This window comes from Rhinoraja longicauda, chromosome 21 (genome assembly GCF_053455715.1).
Source record: "Rhinoraja longicauda isolate Sanriku21f chromosome 21, sRhiLon1.1, whole genome shotgun sequence".
In the NCBI taxonomy this organism is placed as follows: domain Eukaryota; kingdom Metazoa; phylum Chordata; class Chondrichthyes; order Rajiformes; family Arhynchobatidae; genus Rhinoraja; species Rhinoraja longicauda.
In genome coordinates this window covers 5,912,555-5,925,451 of record NC_135973.1, presented here as the reverse complement: position 1 = coordinate 5,925,451, position 12,897 = coordinate 5,912,555, and the positions used below count along the sequence as shown (strand labels likewise).

The 12,897-nt window shown below is 44.4% G+C and overlaps 1 protein-coding gene across 1 annotated transcript in view; it reads left to right on the top strand.

Annotated features, from left to right (window-relative positions):
• Window positions 1–10,873: 10,873 nt before the first annotated feature.
• LOC144604162 (equilibrative nucleoside transporter 4-like) overlaps window positions 10,874–12,897 on the top strand; it is a 106,019-nt gene continuing 103,995 nt past the window's right edge. The window contains 1 exon segment of the mRNA XM_078418366.1: window positions 10,874–10,913. Coding sequence (XP_078274492.1) covers window positions 10,874–10,913 — 40 coding nt within the window.

The window sequence follows — 12,897 nt, the reverse complement described above, 5'->3', positions numbered from 1 at the left end:
CACCTGGTGTCAAGCAGCATCATGGGAGTAAGGTCACTTGGTGTCAAGCAGCATCATGGGAGTAAGGTCACTTGGTGTCAAGCAGCATCATGAGAGTAAGGTCACTTGAGACCAGCAAGTAGCCCAAGGCAAGATCAAGAAAATATCTTGGTAAACAAAAGAGGCCTTTTGTGTTTACTATGGGCCCCAGTGACTTAGTTATTTAATTTCAAGCTCATCCACTAGTCTTGCAATGCAGAATGAAAAGCCTGCAGCAGCCATTGTAATCGTTGGAACAGTTAAAAGAGAACATAGACTTCAAGGCAATACAGAAACATAACACATGTGGGGAGGAACTGCAGATGCTTGTTTACACCGAAGGTAGACACAAAATGCTGGAGTAGCTCAGCGTGATAGGCAGCATCTCTGGAGAGAAGGAATGGTTGGCATTTCCGGGTCGAGACCCTTCTTGAGACTGAGAGTCAGGGCAGAGGGAGACCAGAGATATGGAAGGGAAAGGTGTGAAAACGACAGATCAAAGCAGACGATGATGTAGAATGGTTAATTGGTGGCTGAGGGGAAGGTGACAACGAGGTGTACAAACAGTAAAATTAATCAGGAGGACAGTAGAACTAGTCGGAGTACTGGGATGCTTGAGCGACAGAGAGAAAGGGAAAGCAAAGGTTACTTGCAGTTAGAGAAATCAATAGTCATACCACTGGATCGTAAGCTGCCCAAGCGAAAGATTGTTCCTCCAATTTGCATGTACAAATTGGTGAATTTCTGGTAAACCTCTGCTTCCTCTACAAAGCCTCCCTATCCTTCCTGCAAAGAGGCAATGGTTTCTGCAATGGCTTCTCCAGTGCTGAAGTCCTCATTTAAACTCTGATTTAGTATCTGTGATTCCGGAGATTATATGGTTAAAACAAGCTTCACAGAAATGATATCTTGGCTTGAATTAACAGCGTTGCAAATATTATTTGGTTGGGTTAGGAGCAGATTGCTTTATGAAGAGCCAAGACACTCAACTCAAATATAAACATGCCATGTGATTTGTTCAGATGTGTTTTTGATTTGCAATTTCTTTTGAACTAAACAGTTATTTTACATTCAAGGAAGTGCGGTTGCTCTCTCAAAGGTATTATCAGTTTCTCTCTTTACAAATTACTGTTTGATCCAGAGATTCTGACAGAGGCTAATGAATTAAAATCTCCAAAGAAAACAAGATAAGACATGCAGTCTTTGAGGAAGGCATGAATAAAACAGCAACACCAGAAAATTCTTCTAGATTTAGCACCCCTATCCAACAATTGAAGTTTGTGACTCTGTTCTGCAAACCCTCATTTGAAATCGGAGATAAATAGATTTTTTGTTATCCACAGACGTTCCTGATTTGTGGAGGAAAGACTGCAGAAAGAAAATCTGGAGCACTGTCGGAAGGATACAGAGGCTTTGGAGAGGAAGCAGGAGGTTTTGCTGGATGCTGGCTAGATCAGAGTATGTATAGGAAGGAACTGCAGATGCTTATTTAAAACAAAGACAGACACAAAAAGCTGGAGTAACTCAGCGGGCCAGACAGCATCCCTGGAGAGAAGGAATGGGTGACGTTTCGGGTAGAAAATGAAGAAGGGTCTCGACTCGAAACGTCTGACCCGCTGAGTTACTCCAGCTTTTTGTGTCTACATCGGAGAGAGGGAGGGGGACAAACCTGTTTTGTTCCCTTTGGAGCGCAGAGGCTGAGGGTAGCACCAATAGAAGTACAGAGTCATAGAGTGATACAGCGTAGAAACAGGCCTTTCCAGGGGTGGAAATGTCAAATACTAAAGGGCATAGCTTTAAGTTGAGAGGGGCAAGGTTTAAAGGAGACTTGCAAGGCAGTTTTTTCCTCACAGAGGGTGGTGGGTGGGTGCCTGGAACCTGCTGCCAGGGAAAGTGGTGGAGGCAGATACGATAGTGATGCCTAAGAGGTATGTAGTTAGGCACATGGATATGGAGGGATATGGATCCTCCATATGTGTCCGACGGAAACAGGACAGAGTGCGGAGGAGACACGAGAGACTACAGATGCCGGTTTACAAAAAAAGACACAAGTGCCTCACTCCAAAGACGTGCAGGTTTGTAGGTTAAATGGCTTGGTAAAATTGTAAGTTGTCTCTAGTGTGCGTAGTGTACGGGAATTGCTGGTTTGCACGAACTCGCATGGCCGAAGGGCCTGTTTCCACGGTGTATCTCCGAACTAAACTAAACTAAATCAGTTGGATGCAGAACCTGTTCTGGTGCTGAACTTTTAAAAAATCACCTTACTTTTGCTCTTCTCTTCACCAGCAGAGGGAACTGCACAGTCAGTCGGAGTCCCAATCAGAAAACAAGAGCTTGTGCTACATCGTTAAACGGATAACCTTTAGTGGTGTTTGTGGACTCTTTGGTGGAGCAAATAACAGAAGCCCAGGCTGCCACCCGGAAAACTCTCAACTGACCAGCTGCACAATGGCGCGGCACTGAATCAATGTCAAAAGCGAGAACGTTTATACAATTTCACAACTTCATTCCTATTCAGAACCTCGTGGGTTTCCTCCGGGTGCTCCAGCTTCCTCCCACATACCAAATTTATGTGGTTAATTAGCCTCTGCAAAATAAAAATAAATCCCTGGTGTGTCGGGGGTGGATGTGAACGTTGGATAACATAGAACTAATGTGAATGGGTGATCGATGGTTGAGGAATACTTGGTGGGCTGAAGGACCTGTTTAAATGCCGTTTCCTCAACTAATTTAGTTCACTAATAGTCATCTATCCATTCTTTCCACAGATGCTGCCTGACTCGCTGAATTACTCCAGCACTTTGTGCTTTACTAGTTCACCAGTATAAAATGTTATTTTTCCTGTCTGGCCTATATATGACTCCAATGAGTTTAATTCATAGAGTCATAGAGCCTTCGAATGTGGAAACAGGCCCTTCGACCGAACCAGCCAACATGTCCCAGCTACACTAGTCCCACATGCTTGCGTTTGGCCCATATCCTTCTAAACCTGTCCTACCAATGTACTTGTTTAAATGTTTATTAAACATTGCAATAGTACCTGGTCCAACTACCTCCTCCAGCAGCTCGTTCCATACACCCACCAACAGTTGTGTAAAAAAAGTTACCCATCAGGTTCCCGTTAAATCCCCCCCCCCCCACCCCTCACCTTAAACCTATGTCCTCTGGATCTCGATTCCCCCATACTGGGCAAAAGACTCTGTGCATCCACCCGATCTATTCCTCATGATTTTGTAACACTCTGAAATAACAAACCACTCTGTTCAAGAGGAAATGTGTAGGAAGGAATTTCAGAGGCTGGTTTAAACCAAAGATAGACACAAAATGCTGGAGTAACTCAGCGGGACAGGCAGCATCTCTGAAGAGAAGGAAGGGGTGACGTTTCGGGTCGAGACCCAAAACGTCACCCATTCCTTCTCTCCAGAGATGTGGCCTGTCCCGCTGAGTTACTCCTGCATTTTGTGTCTATCTTCTGTTCAAGAGGAATTTGGGATAGCCAGGTCTTGCTGATAACACCCTCAAATTTTAAATTAATAATTTTAAAAATGACCTCATGTCTTCTGATGATATATTGTTATCTTTCTTTTATTTCCTATCTACAAATTGACTATTTGCTTCTACACTTGCAGGTTTGGTATCTGCAGCTAGTGCCAGATGTCTGAGATTGAATTGCAATCCCTGTCTTTTCTCCATTTACATCAAATGCATCAGAGTAAATCCAGAACACAAGAACAGCTCGACACTGTGTGAGTGTTCAAATCTTTTATTCTGCTCATCTTTACCTTGATCGAGAAACTAGCTGGGAAACATTGCCTGAAATAGGTGGTGCAAAAAGAACCGATATTGTCAAGTTGGAAAGGGCGCAGAGAAGATTCACCAGGATGTTGCCAGGACTCAAGGGTCTGAGCTACAGGGAGAGGTTGAGCAGGCTGGGACTCTATTCCTTGGATCGCAGGAGGACGAGGGAGTGATCTTATAGAGAGGTGCATGGTGGCGCAGCGGTAGAGTTGCTGCCTTACAGCGAATGCAGCGCCGGAGACTCAGGTTCGATCCTGACTACGGGCACCGTCTGTACGGAGTTTGTACGTTCTCCCCGTGACCTGCGTGAGTTTTCTCCAAGATCTTCGGTTTCCTCCCACACTCCAAAGACGTACAGGTATGTAGGTTAATTGACTGGGTAAATGTAAAAATTGTCCCTAGTGTGTGTAGGATAGTGTTAATGTGCGGGGATCGCTGGGCGGCACGGACTCGGTGGGCCGAAGGGCCTGTTTCCGTGCTGTATCTCTAAATCTAAAATCTAAAATCTAAATTATGAGAGGATTAGATCGGGTAGATGCACAGAGTCTCTTGCTCAGAGTAGGGGAATCGAGAACCAGAGGGCATAGGTTTAAGGTGAATGGGGAAAGATTTAACGGAATCTGCGGGGTACCTTTTTGCATACAAAGGGTGCAATGGGTGCATGGAACGAGCTACCGGAGGAGGTAGGTGAGGCCGGTACTATTGCAACATTTAAAAAGCAAGTAGACAGGTGCATGGATAGGACAGGTATGGAGGGATATGGGCCAAAGGCAGGCAGGTGGGACTAGTGTAGTTGGGACATGTTGGTCGGTGTGGGCAAGTTGGACCAAAGTGCCTGTTTCCACACTGTATCACTCCATGACTCTAATAGTAACTTTCAAAGTTAAACTGAATTTATATATTTCAATGTGAAATATTTTCAGGGCTATGTATTTTACAAGGAGTTTCCCAAAACTCCTAGCAAGAAGTTGCCAGAGTGTGGCTTCTCTTTGCGTGCTCTTCCCGGAGAGGAATCTACTGTCATCTGACACAATAGACAATAGACAATAGGTGCAGGAGTAGGCCATTCGGCCCTTCGAGCCAGCGCCGCCATTTAATGTGATCATGGCTGATCATTCTCAATCAGTACCCCGTTCCTGCTTTCTCCCCATACCCCCTGACTCCGCTATCCTTAAGAGCTCTATCTAGCTCTCTCTTGAATGTATTCAGAGAATTGGTCTCCACTGCCCTCTGAGGCAGAGAATTCCACAGATTCACAACTCTCTGACTGAAAAAGTTTTTCCTCATCTCTGTTCTAAATGGCCTACCCCTTATTCTTAAACTGTGGCCCCTGGTTCTGGACTCCCCCAACATTGGGAACATGTTTCCTGCCTCTAACGTGTCCAACCCCTTAATAATCTTATACGTTTCGATAAGATCCCCTCTCATCCTTCTAAATTCCAGTGTATACAAGCCTAGTCGCTCCAGTCTTTCAACATATGACAGTCCCGCCATTCCGGGAATTAACCTAGTAAACCTACGCTGCACGCCCTCAATAGCAAGAATAGGCATGGAGAGGATGTTTCCAGTAGTGGGAGAGTCTAGGACCAGAGGGCACAGCCCCAGGATAAAAGGATTCAAATGGAGATGAGGAGGAATTTCTTTAACCCGGAGGGTGGTGAATCTGTGGAATTTATTGCCACAGACGGTGGTGGAGGCCAAGTCATTGAGTATTTTTAAGGCAGAGACTGATAGGTTCTTGATTAGGAAGGGCGTCAAAGATTACAGGGAGAAGGCAGGAGAATGGGGTTGAGAGAGAAAGATAGATCAGCCATGATTGAATGGCAGAGTAGACTCAATGGGCTGAATGGCCTCATTCTGCTCCTATGTCTTATGGTATTACGATCTTAGTATACAATGGCTCTACTCTTTTACATCTCTTTTCCACCTGTAAGTATAGCACCATTTGCTCTATCTATTGTACCTGGGTTTGACTGGATTGTATTTATATGTAGTGGTTACCTGATCTGTTTGGATGGCATGCAGAACAAAGCTTTTCACTGTACCTCTCAGTACACATGACAATAATGAACCTAAATCTAAATCTAAATCTAAAAGACCAGGGAGGTGTGAAGCAGGACAGAGATGGGGTTATGCATGTCCTCCAGTGCTGTTTGGTTGTGTAAAAAAGTGTTTAAATTCATGATTCTTCATCCATATGCAGATTTTAGTATTTACACTTAACCAGCTAGCAATTAATTTCAAGGACTTTTATTTAAATATGCATTTCAGTCTTTCCCTGGCGATTTCACGAAAGATAGTTCATTGATTTTCGTTTTCTTGAAGTATCTTCATGCATAGAAGCCCTGGGATGCCTGTTTGCATAATACATGCTGGGATGTGACTATTTATTCACATTCAAGGGAGATGCTGTACTTCCAGGCTTAATGCCAAATGCCACTTACTGTCTTTGGCTGCACGCTAATGCACCTGAGAGATTCGTGTATTGATGTCGAAGCGATTTGACTGCACATACGCTGTGCTGAAACACCATACACATTTTCAATTATCCCTCTATGTTACCATCATAGTGTGAAAATAAACACGGCAAAATACAAAGTCAAAACCCCTCGCTGAAAGGACTTTCCCTTCTCAGCCAAAATGAACGTTATATCCTGGATGTGGTGATCCTAGCTCAACTTACCACTGGTTAATTTCATAACTGGATATAACTAGCAATATTCCCAGAAATCGGAAATGAAAATGGAGAAATTCAGCATCAGAACTGTTCTTTATCGGTCTTGGGCTCATGTATCTTGACATTGGCCACCGGTGGATTAATAAACTTCGAAGTGTTTCACAGACAAGTCCAATGTAGTTTTCCTTTTGAGAAGGTAGACGCAAAATGCTGGAGTAACTCACAGCGGGACAGGCAGCATCTCTGGAGAGAAGGAATGGCTGACGTTTCTCGGAATGGGTGACGACCCGAAATGTCACCCATTCGTTCTCTCCAGAGATGCTGTCTGTCCCGCTGAGTTACTCCAGCACCTTGTGTCCATGTTCTCCAGAGATGCTGCCTGTCCCGTTGAGTTACTCCAGCACCTTGTGTCTGTCTCCAGAGATGCTGCTTGTCCCGCTGAGTTACTCCAGCACCTTGTGTCCATGTTCTCCAGAGATGCTGCCTGTCCCGCTGAGTTACTCCAGTACCTTGTGTCCATGTTCTCCAGAGATGCCTGCCCCGCTGAGTTACTCCAGCACCTTGTGTCTGTCTCCAGAGATGATGCCTGTCCCACTGAGTTACTCCAGCACCTTGTGTCCATCTTCAGGCTTCTGCACAGCTCCATCCACCCCAGCTGTTATCTAAAGGGGTAACTGACAGTTTTAGCTTCGTTTGGAGAAGCAGCTTGGAAACAGGCCCTTCGGCCCACCGAGTCCATGCCGACCATCAATCGCCCGTTCACCCACTGGTGCTACGTTACATCATCTTCTCACCCACTTCCTGCACACTAGGGACAAATTACACAGGCCAATTAATCCTATAAACCCGTGTAAAAAGTCTGAAAAAGGGTCTCGACCCGAAACGTCACCTATTCCTTCTCCCTAGAGATGCTGCCTGACCCGCTGAGTTACTCCAACTTTCTGAGTCTCTCTTTGATCACCCATTCATGCTAGTTCTATGTTACCCCACTTTTTTCATCCACTCGCTCAACTAACCTCATCAGCCTGTTCATGATTCCCACCCCTTCACCACCTTCATATTCCCCTCCTAGCATCCCTGTCTAAAATGCTCTTTAACGCCACTATCGTGTCTGCCCCCATCACCACCCTTGTCAAGCACATTCCAGGCACCCACCACCCTCTGTGTAAAAAGCAATTGCCCCCACACATCTCCTTTAAACTTTTCCCCTCTCAGCTTAAAGCTAACTGGCGCAGTGGTAGAGTTGCTGCCTTACAGCACCAGAGACCCAGGTTCGATCTTAACCACGGATGGAGTTTGTACGTTCTCCCCGTGACCTGCGTGGGTTTTCCTCCGGGTGCTACGGTTTCCTACCACACTCCAAAGACGTACAGCTTTGCAGGCTAATTGGCTTGGTAAAATTTGTAAATTGGCCCTCGTGAGTGAGATGGTGTTGGTGTGCGGGGATCGCTGGTCGGCGCGGAATCGGTGGGCCGAAGTGTTTGTTTCCGCGCTGTATCTCTAAACTAAACTAAACTAAACTGCTGGCTTCTCACACCACCATTGTACTGTACCAGGAGGAGATCCAGACTGAGAGAGGGCTTCGAGAGGCTCCACCTTGTCTTTTGCAGGAGATGCTTAACCTGGTGACATTTTGTGCAAGAGAAAGGAGATAAATAAAACTATACTAAATATTAATGTAATCTACACAACTGAAATGATTAATTGACCCAGTAATGTGCAGAGTAATTAGGGAGAGTGAAACAATGTTTGTACTGGAGATCTTAACATTGTAATATATGGAAGTTATTAATGAACAGCACGACTTGAGACTGATGCGCATTAATTCCTCAATTTACGCATGTTCGATTTATGACTTTTCACTGTAATATCATTAACTCTTTGAGATGCATATCTTTTATTAACAAAGCTATTTCTCACTGAAATGAACAGCGCACCAATCTCTGACCATAGCGCATTTTGCAAAGTAGCGACGAGCAAGAGATTGCAGTCCCGGGATCTTCAATCTGAATGATCACAGTTTATTCAAGGTGGCTTCCGTTTAGACCCCATGAAGGTCACTGGATGACACAAAACTCTACAGTTGGACAACAAAAAAAACGGGATTTCTCCCTTTAGTTTAGTTTAGTTTAGTTTAGTTTATCGTTACGTGTACCGAGGTACAGGGGCGGTCACGGTGGCTGTAGATTAGTGTAATGGTTCACTCATGTTATGTGTCATGCTTTTGTAGTTACGCCCCTTTAGCGCTTGAGTGACCACTGCTGGTGTGATTCGGTTCAGTGTAAGTGGAACGTGCAGGCGTGAGGTCGTGTAGTTAATAAAGTCTTTGGATCATCATCCAGGTGTAAGGCTTCTGTTATTATACGGTCGGCACCACATGGTGTCAGAAGTGGGATTCGAACCCATGCTGTCCCACTTAGGCGATGCTTTAGGCGACTACAGGCGACCACACGGTCACCAGGGTGTCGCCTGTATGGTCGTGAGTAATCTCCTCAGTGGGACAGGGGTTTTACACAGCAACGGACCACCGCCAGTGGCGCAGCGGTAGAGTTGCTGCCTTACAGCGAATGCAGCGCCGGACACCCGGTTTCAATCCCGACTGCTGGTGTTTGTGATAATCCGAGTTCTTTACCTTCAGTCTGAATAACAACACACGTAATACTGGATGAGCACATCAGATTTATTCCACAGTGGGGTTCTTCCCGTGAGGATCGCCAGACACAATACGAGTGTCTGAAAAGATCTCAACTCAGGAGAGGGGAAGAACAACTTTTCCACGATTGTTTACATTTTTTTATACAGAAAGGAAAAAGGGGTGTAACAGATAAAATTAAGGACCAATTACAATTCTAATACAATTTCCATGGTTACAGAGAAAACAAAATCATGAATACAGGTCACATGCTCAGAAACCAAACCATTAATATAAGTCACATGCTTTTAAGAACAAAGAATCCCTATACTTCTCTGTCTACTCCCTATCACTCCTAAAGGGACAAACACATTCCATTCCCAATGATAACATTTCTACCACAAGCATCCATCTTACTGTTTTCTACTGAAAATAATCATCCATTTTATATTAGCTAATAGCATAGATTCTCACTTGTCTGCACGGAGTTTGTACGTTCTCCCCGTGACCTGCGTGGGTTTCTCCGAGATCTTCGGTTTCCTCCTACACTCCAAAGACGTGCAGGTTTGTAGGTTAATTGGCTTGGTAAATGTAAAGATTGTCCCTAGTGGATATAGGATAGTGTTAATGTGTGGGGATCGCTGGCCGGCGTGGACCCGGTGGGCCGAAAGGGCCTGTTTCCGCGCTGTATCTCTAAACTAAACAAAACAGTGAAAAGCTTTTGTTGCGTGCTAACCAGTCAGCGGAAAGACAATACATGATTACAGTCGAACCATTTATAGTGTATTGAGATACATGCTAAGGGAATAACATTTAGTGCAAGGTAGAGCCAGCAAAGTCCGATCAAGGATAGTCCGAGGGTCACCAATGAGGTAGATAGTAGTTCAGCACTGCTCTCTGGTTGTGGTAGAATTGTTCAGTTGCCTGATAACAGCTGGGAAGAAACTGCCTGAATTTCCTGCCCTAAGTTCAGTGCAAAAGATCATATAAAATTCTAGTTCTACTTGACAACATGTGTGCATTGATGCCACACTGTGCTCCCTGGCAACCAGTACAATCTTTCAGCCAAGTAGTATAAGAAAATAACTGCAGATGCTGGTACAAATCAAAGATATTTATTCACAAAATGCTGGAGTAACTCAGCAGGTCAGGCAGCATCTCGGGAGAGAAGGAATGGGTGAGAAGGAAAGATCTTCAGATCTTTCAGCCAATATACATACAATTACCTTCATATAGAAGGTAAAACCTTATGCGTTGAGAGATAAATGATCATATTCCAACTCAATCCTCATTTTCCCTTTTATCTTTATTTCTCATTTTGATGCCCCGAAATAACCTTAAGATATAAATTCCAGACTGCAAGTTTTACATGCTGTTCAATTTAAAAAAAATCTATTCTGCTCTGAATAATGTGTAGGAAGGAACTGCAGATGCTGTTTTACACAAAATGCTGGAGTAACTCAACGGGTCAGGTAGCATCTCTGGAGAAAAGGAATAGGTGACGTTTCGGATCGAGACTCTTCTTCAGCCTCTTCAGACCCGTCAGACCCAGTCTCGACCCAGAAGCTGAAGAAAGGTCTCAACCCGAAATGTCATCTATTCCTTTTCTCCAGAGATGCTGCCCGACCCGCTGAGTTACTCCACCATTTTGTGTCTATCTTTGGTATAAAACAGCATCTGCAGTTCTTCTCGCACATTAGATGATTATGAATTTGGGCATTGAATCTAGGTTGACTGTGTGGTCAACCATGGCTCAGTGGGACATGAAGCACGAGGCTGTGGATTCAGGTCTCAACCTAGAGATTTGAAGCACAAAATCTTGCATTCAGCAGAGCAACATTTAGCCCATTCCTGTCACGTCTTCACTTCATGCAGAAACAAAGAACTTCAGATGCTGGTTTACACCGAAGATAGACACAAAGCACTGGAGTAACTCAGCGGGTCAGGCAGCATCTCTGGAGAAAAAAGGATGGGTGACGTTTCGGGTCAAGACCCTTCTTCAGACTGATAGATTGTTTGATTGAAAGATACAGCATGGAAACAGGCCCTTCAGACTGAAGAAGGTGTCCCGACCTGAAGCGACACCCTTGTCTTCAATTAATACACCTCGTGATGTCGAAATTGAGGAGGGAGAGGACAGGAAAAGCAGCGACTTTGCCACAAATCCCAAATAATTTGAATGCCAATAAGCAGACATTGCTATGGGCAGTTCTGAGGAGGTTGAATTAATTAGGACTCAAGCTCATCCAATTTTGAAAGAAAAGTCTAATATTTACTCATTTCTATTTCACTTTTAAAAGAAGAAATGAATAGGTGACATTTCAGGTTGAGATCCTTCATGTGACTGATGAAGCATCTTGACCCGAAACGTCACCTATTCCTTTTCTCCAGAGATGCTGCCTGACCCGCTGAGTTACTCCAGCACTTTGTGTGGAGTCTATCTTCGGTGTAAACCAGCATCTGCAGTTCCTTTTAACAGGCAACTGAACCAAGCTACCAACAACTAGAGAGCAGACCTGAACTACTATCAACCTCATGAGAGACCCTCGGACTATCTTTGATTGGACTTTTCTGGTTTTATCGTGCACTGGATGTTATTCACGATATTCCCTTCATCATGTTTGTGTACACTGTGGATGGCTCAATTGTAATCATGTATTGCTATTGAGGGCGTGCAGCGTAGGTTTACTAGGTGAATTCCCGGAATGGCGGGACTGTCATATGTTGAAAGACTAGAGCTACTAGGCTTGTATACACTGGAATTTAGAAGGATGAGAGGGGATCTTATCGAAACGTATAAGATTATTAAGGGGTTGGAAACGTTAGAGGCAGGAAACATGTTCCCAATGTTGGGGGAGTCCAGAACAAGGGGCCACAGTTTAAGAATAAGGGGTAGGCCATTTAGAACTGAGATGAGGAAAAACTTTTTTAGTCAGAGAGTTGTGAATCGGTGGAATTCTCTGCCTCAGAAGGCAGTGGAGGCCAATTCTCTGAATGCATTCAATAGAGAGCTAGATAGAGCTCTTAAGGATAGTGGAGTCAGGGGGTATGGGGAGAAGGCAGGAACGGGGTACTGATTGAGAATGATCAGCCATGATCACATTAAATGGCTCGAAAGGCCGAATGGCCTCCTCCTACTCCTATTGTCTATTGTCTATTGTCTATTGTCTTTCCGCTGACTGGTTAGCACGCAACAAAAGCTTTTCACTGTATCTCGGTACACGTGACAATAAACTAATAAACTAAAGACTTACATAATAACATGTAAAATATTGGTACACTGTTCACAAGCAGAGCGGGTGCAGTCACATTTATTATATGTAACAGTTTATACAAAGGCTGCTTGAAAGGTTTTATTTTGTGCTGAAGCAGGCAGCCTCCACAACTCTCATTAAATTCAGCACATCATAAATTAGTAGAACTAATTAATGCAATTCCCAGGCTATCCCGAAGTGTTGCTGAAACAGATTTGATAATACGTGTCGGAAGGAACTGCAGATGCTGGTTTAAACCGAAGAAAGGCACAAAATGCTGGAATGGGAGACGTTTCGGGTCGAGACCCTTCTTCAGACCTGTCCGGCTGAGTTACTCAACCATTACTTGTCTTATCTTAGATTTGATCACAAAATGCTGGAGTAACTCGGGAGAGAAGGAATGGGTGACGTTTCGGGTCGGGACCCTTCTTCAGACTGAAGGGTCTCGACCCGAAACGTCACCCATTCCTTCTCTCCCGAAATGCTGCCTGACCTGCTGAGTTACTCCAGCATTTTGT